Below are 12,668 nucleotides of genomic sequence, written 5' to 3'. Positions count from 1 at the left end.
CAGGGACTATGCTTGACCCAGCAACACAAAGGAAGAAGCGACCTCATAGCAATGAGGGGCAAGCATGTTGATATTGCTGGGTATTTCTTCCTCAAAGTCTATCTGGGGACAGATGATGAAGACACTCACTTCTCTGCAATACACCATGATCAGGCTGTGGTCTTCATGACACATTTCAGCCTTGCCTATGTGTGTTGAACAGAGCTGGTCATCCTCAGAAGTAACAGAAGAGAGCAGTAAGTACAGGAAGACTTTCAGTCCCAGAATAGTGTTAGGACTAAATGTCAGAGAACAGGGGACTGTAGGAGTTTGGGGACCTTAGCGTGGATATACTCTCAGTCTGCTCCCTTGTGGTATAAACAGTAAAGCCCATGATACTAAAAGGCCTTGAGTGCTCATCTCCGGGGCAGGTGGAGCCAGTGATGGGTGCCCCGAGTGGAGGATGCTGGAGAAAGAGGACAGTGTCTAAGGCAGTTGGAGAAAGAGGACAATGGCTTATGCAGTCAGGCCTAGAGGATGCAAGGGATGTCATAGCATAGTGTCCACAGGCATCCAGAGATGTGTCTCATTTTGTTTTAGGAAGAATATTGACAAAGGTAGTGATGGGAGGGTTATTTCAAGGATGTTATTTTCATGTGTTCAAGTAAACTTTAGATTCCTAAGAACTTTGACCTCTAATGCTTTTAAAGACCGTATACCCCATGCCCGTATGCACATTCAGTTAGAAAATAAACGTAGATTATTTGGTGAATTCAAAGATGTGCTCATGGAGTGGCACAGCGTGATCTCAGCGTACACTGAAGCATGCTGATGAGGAGCTTCTTGGATCTTGTTTCTTCAGGTGGACTTGGATTAAAGTGGTGTTGAATCTCTGCACTGGGAGTGGGAGCAGCCATGGGATGGGTGCCTTAATCCGAGTGCTATCCTGGCTCTCTCCAGGCTGCTTCATTTGCTGTGAGGGGTAGGAGGAGGAGGAGTTTCCGGGCAATGGCCATATCTGTTCTGGTTGCTGACCAAGGTCAGGGGTCCCGTAGGTGGAGTTCCAGGATGAGAGTGCACCCTTGGGGATGGCACTTAGAAAGAGGGGGACTAGGCCTCAGTCGGGGAATGGTGGGCCAGGGTGGAGCTCCTTTGTATCAAGGAGTCAGGGCCAAGGGCCATGCAGGTGGGCCTGCAGAAGGTAGGTGGTGATACGGCGTTTCCAGTGATAACAGACTCATGGCACTGTTTTCCTGGGGCTGTTGGGGTTGCATGGAGCAGATTCTCACTCAGGCTCACTGTCTTAAGGAGAGACGAATGCTTTTTTATGAATATGCATAGGTCTGTGGGCCTGTGGAGCCTGGGAAATCCGAGGCTGGCGTGGGAGTCTGGGGCCCTCTAGCGGTGGTGGCACATCCTCAGCTCAGTGCCACTCACTGTCCCTATTTCTCTCTGTCCATTTCTGTCCTCACTGCGGTGCTTCCTTTTCTTCCTATATTTTTTCTCTAAGTTTGACTATTCACCACCTCAGAGGCTCTATTCTATCCCATGACCTCTTGCTGTACTTCTTTCAAATCTAAATTTTCTTGATGATTTTTCTTAATTTACAGTTTCAAGATTAGACTTATTGGGAGCATTCTGTGCTCTACCTCGGCCCCTGGTTGAGCTGTGGATTGGCGTCCCCCAATGTCAGGTGGTCTGGACTCCGTTTTATGTGAAGAGCTGTGGCAGGACAGTGAGGTTTTGTGGAACACAGGGAGCATCTGGCACTGTGCATGAGGTTGTGAGGTGGGAGAGAGCTCTTAAATCTACCAGCCTTGGTGATCTCCGGAACTAGGAGAGAGTGCTGGGGAAGCCAGTGCTGGCAGTCCTGGAGCCTCATATTTCTTTGGCATTTGTATGATAACTTGTAGTACTTGGTGTCTTGACTTATGTATGAACTAATTCAATTTAGATGCTAGAAAATAAATGGCCACTGGACCTGCAGAAGATTAGTAGTGGTGTTCCATAGCCTCAGATATTTCTTACACTTTTATCCACAGATAAGAAAAAAATAGCGATATTTCATTTGTTTTGCCAAGGCTTAGAGGGATCTAATTTGTGTTACTCATTGAGCAATGGGAAACAGCAGACATTTCTAGGGTTTCTACCTGTCACCATTCAGGAGACAATGCACACAGTCCCCTTGGCTTTTCCCTGAACACTGACCAGAGCTCTGTCATTGCAGCCTGGGAGTCCTCCGTCAGCATCAGCTCCGGCTCCGGTGTCGTCCTTCTCTCGCACTTCTATCACGCCATCCAGCCAGGACATCTGCAGGTAACACTCTGCTTCAGATGCTGCCATGATCAGTGTGCAGCCAGAAATAAGCATTAGTGTCTGTAGGTCCTTGAATTTCTATTTGCTTATTCAGTGTGCCTTTGGTCTAAACATTTGGCCCAGTTTTATGTGTGGTTTGCTCACCAAGTTACCCATGCTAGTCTCATTTCTTCACTATGATGTCTATTCTCTTTTAAAATTGTTTTTACTTTCTGTGCTTTTATCCCACTGTTCTGCATGCAGTTCCAGTGCAGTGTTTTCTGAGTGTTGTCACCACAGTTCCGTGCAGTCTGCTGTTGTCTTGAAAGCTCCTCACTACCAGAGTTCTCTGACACAAGGGTTCACTGTGACAGTTATCTGTAAGGACACGTCACAGGCATCAAAGAGAAATTCCTTTGGTTCAGAATGGGTCCAGGCCTTGAAGCCTGCTAAGAATACCAAAGCCAGAAGAACACTGAAGTTCTCAAGGTCCCTCAATGATGTGGGTGAGAAGGCGCAGGATACTTCAGAAAGTTTTGCCTATATGGAAAGAACTTGTTCTGAAGGAAAATTAATACTCCCTCAAGATCCATGTCTCAGAACTAACAGGTTTCATCATAAAGAAAAAAGAACCGTGAACCACAAACCTCTTGGCAATTCCAAACAGTCTTGTGTTTCATGCCTTTCTGCCAGTCGCTCAACTGCCTCAGAGGTGGAAGCTGGCAAGCGGGGCAGGCCCGGCCTGCTGCTGGAAGAGAAGGCAGATGGTGACGCCACGTCCCGAAGCCGGCGACTGCTCCGGTACCTATTCTCACTCTCGCACGGCTCGAGCGCCAGCAGCCTGCACAGGTTCCATGAGCTGGAGAGCTGTGCCGCTCGCCTGCACACTGCCAAGTCCTCCAGCGGGCTGGCAGGGAGTATGGGCTTCTGCTCTGACGAGATGGGAGATGACGATGTCTTTGAGGACAGCACATCTGCAAAACTGAAGAGTAGGATTCTTCGGGCGCCTCTCTGCTCCACGGAAAAGGATAGCGACCTGGATTGTCCTTCTCCCTTCTCTGAAAAATTATCCCCTATATCTCCCGTGTCCACATCAGGGGATGTCTGCAGGTTGGTTTGCCAGGAAGTGCCATTCTAGCCATCGCTGCTCACATCGGGAGCCTCATCTTGCTTTAATATGTGAAGTTTCAGGAAAATGAAGTAATAGGAAGTTGTAACCAGTTGTGGGTTAATCGTTTTCTCCAGAAGAATGGAGTATCAGTATCATTTGAAAAACTTAATTTTTATGATGTGAGTCCCAAGATAGTTTCACAAATGGTAAAAGAGGAAGAAGCTGGCTGGGCGTGGTGGCTCAAGCCTGTAATCCCAGCACTTTGGGAGGCTGAGGCGGGTTGGATCAACCTGAGGTCAGGAAGTTTGAGACCAGCCTGGCCCAATCATGGCGAAACCCTGATCTTCTACTAAAAAATACAAAAATTAGCCGGGCGTGGTGGGGTGGGCGCCTGTAATCGCAGCTACTCAGGAGGTCTGGAAGGCAGGAGAATTGCTTGAACCCGGAGGTGAGAGGTTGCAGTGAGCCTGAGATTACACCCTGCACCTCCAGCCTGGGCAACAAGATGAAACTCCGTCTAAAAAAAACAAACTACCAAAAAAAAAAAAAAAAAAAAAAAAAGGAAGAAGCTACACATATTAAAGGCCAAGCTGACTCTTCTAAAACTAAAATAAGTAGACTTTACATAAAGAAACTGGAAGAAAGAAACTAGTATCTCCAGCTTTCCAGCCTGATGGTCCAGATTTTAAGCATTGTTGCATCTCCCAGCCTCTTTTTTAACCCTTGCTCCCCACCCACCCCCCAAAATGTGTGTGGGGACTGGCTGTTCTCCAGTAGAGTAGCTCCTTCCTTCCTTCCTTGTAACTGGGGAGTAGCCAACCTATGTCCCGTCCTAACTCTGTTTCTCCCCTTTGTCTTCCCTTATGCAGCATCCTTGTCTGGCCTCCATAATTCACTTTTTGTCATGACTCTTGTGCCCTCCTCATTCTGACCTTTCCCCAGTCTCCACTCCTTAGTGCCAACTGTCATCATTTCTAACATTTGGATCAGAGACCCCCTCACTAAAACAAACAGCCTGAGAGCCTGGCTCGTTCCAGAGGACGGGTGCCCCAAACTGTTCTGTAGCTGTTGGAAAAGACCCCTCTGTTTCTTAAAAGCCTGTTAAGTTCCTTCAGGCTAATAGCTACATCTTGGTGCATACTTCCTTGGATATAGAGAGTGCTTTCAAGTTAATTTCTCACTTACTGCTGTTAGTGGTCCCAAGAAAAAGAGATGAAATTGCAGCATCTTGTAATGGTGAGTGTTTTAGGTCTAGGAGAGGTACTGTAATCTTTGTTTACTTCCTGAGAGATGACAGAAATACATAGTTGTGGGGTATGAAGGTAAAGTCAGTGATTATAGCTAAAAAGCAAGTATCATTTAAAGTCACTAGTATTTTTGGAAGTTGGAATGCTGGTTTTATTTTACATAGAAATTTTTCCTCTAATTATTTTACCGTCTTATGTTCTTGAAAATGATTCCATGTTGCTTTAAATTCATCTTTCAGTGAAGTTCTAATGTCATATCAAAAAATGACTGCTTTGTCATTTCTTACATCATGTTTTCCTTTCTGTTGCCAAATGCCCTCCAGACTTTCCATGTTGGTGCGGTAAGCTAGAAATTTTTAGTTTGTAGTGATTGTTTTCATTTGTGTTTCTATGTTTTTGTGCCCGTAGTCACTTCTGTAATGTTTGTTTCTGAGTTTCCTTTGGGGGGATTGACCTGCCACTGAAGCATCAGCTTCCCTGTCGTGGGACTCTCCTTGGAATGATGGGTTTTCCTTCCACTACAGGATCTGCCACTGTGAAGGAGATGATGAGAGCCCCCTGATCACCCCCTGCCACTGCACAGGAAGCCTCCACTTCGTGCACCAGGCCTGCCTGCAGCAGTGGATCAAGAGCTCCGACACGCGCTGCTGTGAGCTCTGCAAGTATGAGTTCATCATGGAGACCAAGCTGAAACCACTGAGAAAAGTACGTGGGAGGAAGGGATGCTTCACCCTTCCTGAAATCAGTGACCCCCAGAGAGCTGGTGTCTCAGGTTATGAGGTCATGGCTTGCCTACGTTCATTTCCTTAAAAAGTTGGGGCTGGTGCTTACATTTGCATTGTAGAGATTGTTGTTTCTGGTGCCGATTTTCAAGTCCCTCTCCTCAGGAAGAAGCTCTTTCTGACCATTCATAATCCTTCTTTTCCCTTCAAAGTAAGACTGCTTGCTTGTCGGTGTCAGTCATGTGGCCTTTGACCACAGACTGTTTGTGACATATCTTAGTCAGGACCTAATTTTATATGTACTAACTGTTGACGTCCTGCCTCTCTGGTTAGGACTGTCTGTTGGAGATTAGTATCTCCTCAGCACCCAGCACAGTGTAGCACACAGTAAATTTATTTGTATATACCCGTAAGTATTTGCTGGACGGGAGCGTGAGTAGGTGGATAGGGAAAAGAAAGAAAGCACAAATGTTGCAAGATATGCAGCTGTCTTCAGAAAGGACCCACAGGCTTTGCATGACACACAGCTGTCTGGAGGCCCATGTCGCTGTGCCCTCTGAGAGGAGCTTTGTCCAAAGCACTGGCTTTCTGTTTAAATGTTGACTGTTTCATACATCTCTCTAGATGCCCAGCACAAAAGGTTTTGTCTGGAAGAATAAAAGACTGTTCCTATCCCAGAACATTAATATATAAATTGCAAGATAAGTCACATCATCAAATACTAGCCAATTAAATACTAAATGATGTGCTGGTAGAGCATATCAGTCATTCAGAAAAGGAAATGCTCGTTATGGGCTAGAGTGCTGGGGAAGTGGAGCGATGGTAGCCTCACAGGGTGTTTGGGTTTTAGAGCAGTTCTTGAAGGATTACTAGGATTTGCAGGCAGAGTGAAAGGAGTTTAGAGAGGTCAAGCTGTCTGTGGAGTAAAGCATACCCTAGAAAGGTGAGGGTGAGCATTAACAGGGTGTCAAGCTATGTGTGTTGTAGGAGTAGCAGGAAGCATGGGGCACTGAGGCACTGACTCTGTGTTATAGGTAGGAAGACCAGGGAACTTGCTAGTGTATAAAATCCCAGCAGAAAACGACCAGATGTTAGAGAAGGCTTGCGCAAACTGCTTAAAAAAATGTTTTGCCCAGTAGAAGCCTTGTAATTTATTGGGTGCCTACTCTGTGCTAATCTCTCAATATAGGAAGTCTTTGAGGCTCTATTTTCAACTACCCTGCATAGACCCATCTGGAAAGAGGCTGTGACTAGGATTGGCAAAGGATATGTGCAGAGTGTTTACACATTGTTCTTTCTCTCTACCTTTATGTGTTTTCTCCTGATTCGGAAACAAGTAAATGAAAAAGAAAGTCTGGCTATTTGGAGTAAATTAATGAGCTCCTAGAGGAGATGGGACTAGCAGAGTCTGCTTGTACCAGGAACTCTTAGCGTCGATTTCGAGCTGTTGCTGCCAAAGTAGCAAGGACCAAAGAGTGAGCGTCTTCTGCCATTCACTTTCACAATGTAGTGTGACCCATCTGCTAGTGTGTTGTGGCATCATCAACCCTCTTCTTCCGCTCGTCCATGCCAGTCAGCACATTAGGGAGACTTAAAACGTAGCACCTGGGTCCTGGGCCAACATACTGTTTTCATTAGGACTGAAATCATAGAATTCTTTATCAGGCCATTTTTTGTCTGCTTGCAAGAGTAAGCAGACAAGGGGATTTTTGATGGTAGTTCAACATTCATCTTGATCCCGGCTTCTTTTCATTGCACAGAATGTTGGCTGCACCTGGTACCTGGTTGAAGCCAAGTGGTTTTAGGAGAACAAACTTGTGGGAATGCATCTAGTTTGGGAAGGGAGAAGTGGGGCGGAAAGCCAATCTTACCTGCCTACAATGCTCTCACCCCACCGGAGCCCTTTTCCAGAAGCCTGAGCCTCACACTTTGTGTTGTTTTTCTAGTGGGAGAAGTTGCAGATGACGTCCAGCGAGCGCAGGAAGATCATGTGCTCAGTGACATTCCACATCATTGCTATCACATGTGTGGTCTGGTCCTTATATGTGCTCATTGACCGTACCGCCGAGGAAATCAAGCAGGGGCAGGCAACAGGTGAGTTCTCAGGCTGAAGAGCAAGCCCAGCACAGGGGCTGGGATAGCTCACAGGAGTCCTGGGGTCAGAGGATTTTCCAGTCAGCCAAAAACGTCTGGGTTTCTGGAGGAGGGACATCAGTTAGAAGGCACCAGACCCCTTTTTGGCATTTCTTTTGCTGTGGTGGTAGTTTTTGAAACCCAGTCAGGAGAGTTCATATTCTGGAACATGAGAATCTGCAAACTGCGTCCTGGAAAAGCAGGAAGTAGCTGGACACTGTCTTCCACTCTTCTTTGACTAAGCAACATTGGATGAGTTGTGAATCCATTGGTCAGTTGTGCAGTCTTATAGTCCCAGATACTTAGGAGGCTGAGGGATGGAGGATTGCTGGGGGCTCAGGAGTTCAAGGCTGTAGTGTGCGATGATCACACCTGTGAATAGCCACTGTGCTCCAGCCTGGGGAACGTAGCAAGACTGCATCTCTTAAACAACCACAACAACAGAATCAGTTGATTATGGGAAGTTCAGAAGTTGTGTTTTTCTTTACTTCAGATCTTAAATAAAATCTGATAGGCTGAGTTTTTCCCTTCCAGGAATCCTAGAATGGCCCTTTTGGACTAAATTGGTGGTTGTGGCCATCGGCTTCACCGGAGGACTTCTTTTTATGTATGTTCAGTGTAAAGTGTATGTGCAATTGTGGAAGAGACTCAAGGCCTATAATAGAGTGATCTATGTTCAAAACTGTCCAGAAACAAGCAAAAAGAATATTTTTGAAAAATCTCCACTAGCAGAGCCCAACTTTGAAAATAAACATGGACGTGGAATCTGTTATTCCGACACAAACTCTTCTTGTTGCACAGAGCCTGAAGACACTGGAGCAGAAATCATTCACGTCTGATTGTGTGTGGGTTGTCATATTCCTGGACATCCATGAAGAGCCGAAGGAAATTGTTTACTGCCAATTGTATACCTTTCTTATGTCCTTTAATAGCATAGACTGGACAGGTGACTATAGTGGCTTCTCTTTTTCTAAACCTTCCATAGTCTCCTAGAAAATCCTCCTGTGGGCCAGGCATACCTGGGTACTGCCTCTGCCTGGCAGCTCTGTGGGAAGGTGGAAGACCCCCATGATGACCTGATGGGGAGCCAGCAGAGTTCCTGCCCATGGTCTTGAGCAGAATGAGAGAATAAAATGCCAATCCCAAGGGAAGAGCAGGAGCAGGGGCACCCAGGCCCTGATCCGCAGCTGCCTCCAGCTTGCAGCAGTCCCCAGCCTGGAGCAGGGCATTGGGGAATGTCTAGCCACGATGAGAGGATTCCCTCTGCACCACGGTGAACCCCAGGAGGTGGTATTGAAACAGACCCCCAAACATAGACTCCTGCCCGCCCTCTGCCGATGCAGCCTCCTCCATACTCTTGAGCAGGTGGGGCTGTGGTGCTCTGTGGTGGCGCATGATTCACTGAGCAAACAGCACTTTACAGAAGAAAATCTTTATTTTGTAATATGTGTGTCCAGTGGGATTGACACTCAAAAAAAGTCTCATTTAAAAATCTTTCCTTCCTTACCTTTGTATCTCCTTTACATCATGAGAGATCAAAAACCCATTTTGCCTTATATATGCTAAGAAGCGTAGCATTCGTTTTGTTCATAAAACAGACTCATGACTTTAAGACAGGACAAGCAGGCCAGAGGCTTTTTAAATCACAGATCTCATGAGAATTAATGGATGCTAAATGGCAATTAAAGCATGATTCCTATGCTTTGGGGCCTGTTTTATGACAAGGTGTTATTTCATAGACCTGCCCTGTATGTTTCTTTTTTGTCAACACTGAAAAAGAACAGTTTATGAGATCTAAATGGAAAGAGAAGAAGTGAACAATGACAGCAAAACTGAATATTTTAAAAATATTCCTTTATAGTTAAATCTCTCCAGTTGGTGCTGGCTTCACATTGAAAGAGCAGCCATGTGCCACCCTGGCCGGGGTGTGTGCACTGCAGGTTCTCTCTTGCATGCAAGATGAGCGCTGGCCCACCATGCGGTTTCTGCTCGGGGAGGTTCTGTGGAGTCACTGCCAGGGCCAAGAGGCAGGTGGGCTGGCTCTGGGACGAGGGCCAGGTGTGAGCAAACTGCCAGGGTCTGCTGTGCCACTGCTCCCCAGCCACACGCCTGCCCAGCTGTCGCCTTAACCGGACTGAACAGACAGGATCGTTCAGGGCCCTTGGCCCCACTCTCGGTCCATTCTGTCATCAGGGATTACCACCTGTACCATTTTCATAAAACAAAACCAAAATCACTACCATCAAATGGCCTTGTCTCTCTAAAAGTCTGCTTAAAATTATGTTTTTAAAACCCAGTTTCCTAGTTCCAGGCAAATAGTTACCTCCAGGAAAGTTGCCGGGGGACCTGAAACCCAATGTAAGTAGCGCAGATGCTTCCTTTCCAGGCCACTCTCTCACCCAGCCTGCAGGGAGGAGATGGGAGATGCTGGGGGTCCTGCCCTCAGTCTCTCTGGGCCTTAGGCATTTCGTTTGTCCTGCTAAGGGGATGAAGCAGACACAAGGTGATTTCTTTGCCTTTCAGAGTGAAAGCCCTGGAGTTCATTTTGAAGGCCAGGAGGCTGAAGGATCTCTAAGCTATGATGTGGGCTTAAAAGCAGCAGGCTTTATCCTTCTGTCTTCTCCAAGCCAGTGTCTGATTCCTTGGCAACACAGGTCTTAGTCTGTGGAGTGGCTCTGCTGTGGCCTTCCTCTGGCCAGGCAGGCACTGTCCAGCCATAGCCAGCTCCTGAAAATAGGGCAGCCTCCCCTTTCTGTCTCCCAGGCCACATCCAGCCCGTGCCTGTGTTCACTGTGCCCTGAAGTGCAATTACCCGTACCCCTTCTCAGCCTGGGGTCCCAGGCAACCACAGACTGTCCACTCAGGGGAGCTGAATCCCAGGTCAGCCCTGCCAGTGTCCCTTAGGAACTGTCCAGGCAAGGCCCCTGGTTTTGTGTACTTGTTCCTGCCACCCAGCAGTAAATGAGTGGTTCAGGTGAAGACCAGGATAGATTTCCTAAGTGTGAATCCCCACTTCACAAATGGAACCGCTTATGCTGAACTTGAAAAGCACCAAGACATCCTGTAGATAGGAAAGTAGGTAGGGACAGCCCCTGGGCAGCCCACCCAGTGTAGCTGGCACCCCACGATGGCAAAGGTGCCTTGATAACTGAGCCCTGTATCCCTCCCATGCCCAACCAGATTCTCATGGGAAGCCCTCTCCCTTCTTTTCTGCCTAACACCATCTCATCATTTCTGGCCTCACTGTGGACAGTCCACACACATTCTTCTTTCCCCTCCTGGTGGGGCACAGAGCCACCCCCTTGCCTTTTCTTTTCTCGAAGGTTCTAGTTCAGCTCCTGATTCATCAGACCGTTCTAGCCCCCTGGGTCTAGCAGTGAAGCATGAAGCCTGGCGGGGATGTGGTACTCCCATCTGGTGTGGCCACTGGCTCTGTCAGTGTTCCTATAGCCTCGGAAAACTTGCTCTCTCGGTTCTTTTGGGTGATGTGTACTCACCAGCTTCCCCCCGCCCCGTTTTGCACCTGGCTTTAGTGAAAGGATGGCATTTGGTTGACCCATATAGAAACCCAGAATGAGGTCTCAGGGCCAGGAGGCCTGGTACTTATAGACCAGGAAAGGGGAAGAGGCAAGTGGTCTGGGGTATCACTAGCCAGCCCTCTGATTTGGCCTCTACTCCCCATAAGTCATAATACCATAAGCAGGCTTCTGGCCTCAGCAATTTGGTCTTTGTGCCCAAGTTTATTGTGAGAATTTCCTGAAAACTTTATAAAAAGGTCTCTTCCTACTCCAGGCCTTTAATGTTTTTCCCCTTTTTGCTTCAGTCCACTCGCAGTCGTGTAGGCCTAGTTTTCAAACCTGCGCATGTGTCCTACCTGGCCACAGGCGTGCAGGCCTCAGGCAGCTGGGCCAGTTTGGGAGCCTCAGGTGATGTCTGCATGATCTGGGGCTGCCTCTGCACCCTTGGTGTGGGCTTCAGGGTTGGAGAAGGGCTGGGACCAACCAGGTGAGATCCACACGGCTCTGGATGTGGCTGGAGGCAAATACGCGATTGAATTGCTTTCCCTTTTGAATCTGGTGTGAAATATGCAGTTTCCATTTCTAGCCCAAGGAAAGACCAAAACATAGGGAAATAAAAGCATTTATCTTTGTCTTGGAAGTAGCTGTTGAAGTTGTGCAGTTGATCCAATGCACAGTTAGATGCAATGTTTATAGAAATTGGTAAACCAAATTTACACTGGCATGTGTGGTGTAGTTTCTAAAAGGCACTTCACATTTGAAATTTTTCTTACCTTAGAAAGTTTCTAGTGATCTAAATGTCTAGTTTTGTATTCTTTTGTGTATGTTCACTGTTTCTCAGTATTACCACTTGAAAAATTCTCTGTACAGGGGGGTTTGTGCTATACACCGGGATGTCTCATTGCAGCAATAAAGCCTTTCTTACAAAGGAGTTTTGCCATGAGAGTGTTTTCCTGCAGGGAGACTGGGGATGTTGGCAGGCACTCCAGTTCCCTGATCCCCTTTCCAGGGTTGTCTGGCTTGCACATCTGGAAATAATACGTGGCTCCTGGAGGTATCTGTTTTCCTCAGCCTCCCTCAGACACGTGTGTTGGGGGTGGCCTGGCGGTGTCTGGTTGAGTGTGTGGGATGGGAGTGAAAACAGGCATTTCTCACAGGTGTGCTTGCTTCAGACACCCAGATCCTACCTGTGCTCACCACCCTGAGGGAAGGCAGACTTGAGTCTGTGTCACCACGTGACTGTGGAGCACTTGATTATGAACCAGCCTTATCCATAGAAACTCGCTCCTGACCCACAGCCCAGCTGAGAAAGCACCAGGGAGACCAGCAGGGTTGCTGGTGACAGCTCTGCCACGCTGTATTCCCTGGCTCTGGCAAGGCCTCTGAGGGAAGGCAGTGCCACAATCCTCAGACAGCAAACTGCCCACAGGGCTGGGAGTGCTGAGGGCTGGTTGCAGTTTCCCTACCACATGCGTGGCCAGGGTCAGGGGTTGCGCGAGGGGAGGGGAGGGAAGCCAGGCTTGCCCGGATGTGCTGCTGCCTCAGAGGTGATCCACAGAACTCTTCCATTCTGGGCTGCCGGCTGACTTGGGAGCTAGGCACAAGGCTGCTTTGCAGAGCCATGGTCACAGCTGTCCCCAGGAGTGGAGGCCTCTGGCTCCAG

General features: G+C 47.7%; 1 protein-coding gene across 7 annotated transcripts in view; it reads left to right on the top strand.

Moving 5' to 3' along the window:
- Positions 1 to 11,936, top strand: part of MARCHF8 (membrane associated ring-CH-type finger 8) — a 143,972-nt gene extending 132,036 nt beyond the window's left edge. For 3 of the 7 annotated variants that reach the window (XM_017862231.1, XM_017862230.1, XM_017862229.1), the window contains 5 exons: positions 2,207 to 2,295; positions 2,539 to 3,384; positions 5,157 to 5,337; positions 7,301 to 7,448; positions 8,022 to 11,936. In XM_017862231.1, coding sequence (XP_017717720.1) covers positions 2,207 to 2,295; positions 2,539 to 3,384; positions 5,157 to 5,337; positions 7,301 to 7,448; positions 8,022 to 8,326 — 1,569 coding nt within the window. In that variant the 3' untranslated portion in view covers positions 8,327 to 11,936. The remainder of the gene's footprint in view (positions 1 to 2,206; positions 2,296 to 2,538; positions 3,385 to 5,156; positions 5,338 to 7,300; positions 7,449 to 8,021) is intronic. The other 4 variants (XM_017862235.1, XM_017862234.1, XM_017862233.1 and 1 more) reach the window with 2 other exon arrangements.
- The last annotated feature ends 732 nt before the right edge of the window (positions 11,937 to 12,668 follow it).

The sequence above is a fragment of the Rhinopithecus bieti genome, unplaced genomic scaffold, assembly GCF_001698545.2.
Source record: "Rhinopithecus bieti isolate Rb0 unplaced genomic scaffold, ASM169854v2 scaffold_64276, whole genome shotgun sequence".
NCBI lineage: Eukaryota > Metazoa > Chordata > Mammalia > Primates > Cercopithecidae > Rhinopithecus > Rhinopithecus bieti.
Note: the sequence above shows the minus strand (reverse complement) of the source record. Positions and strands in the feature narration are given on the sequence as shown.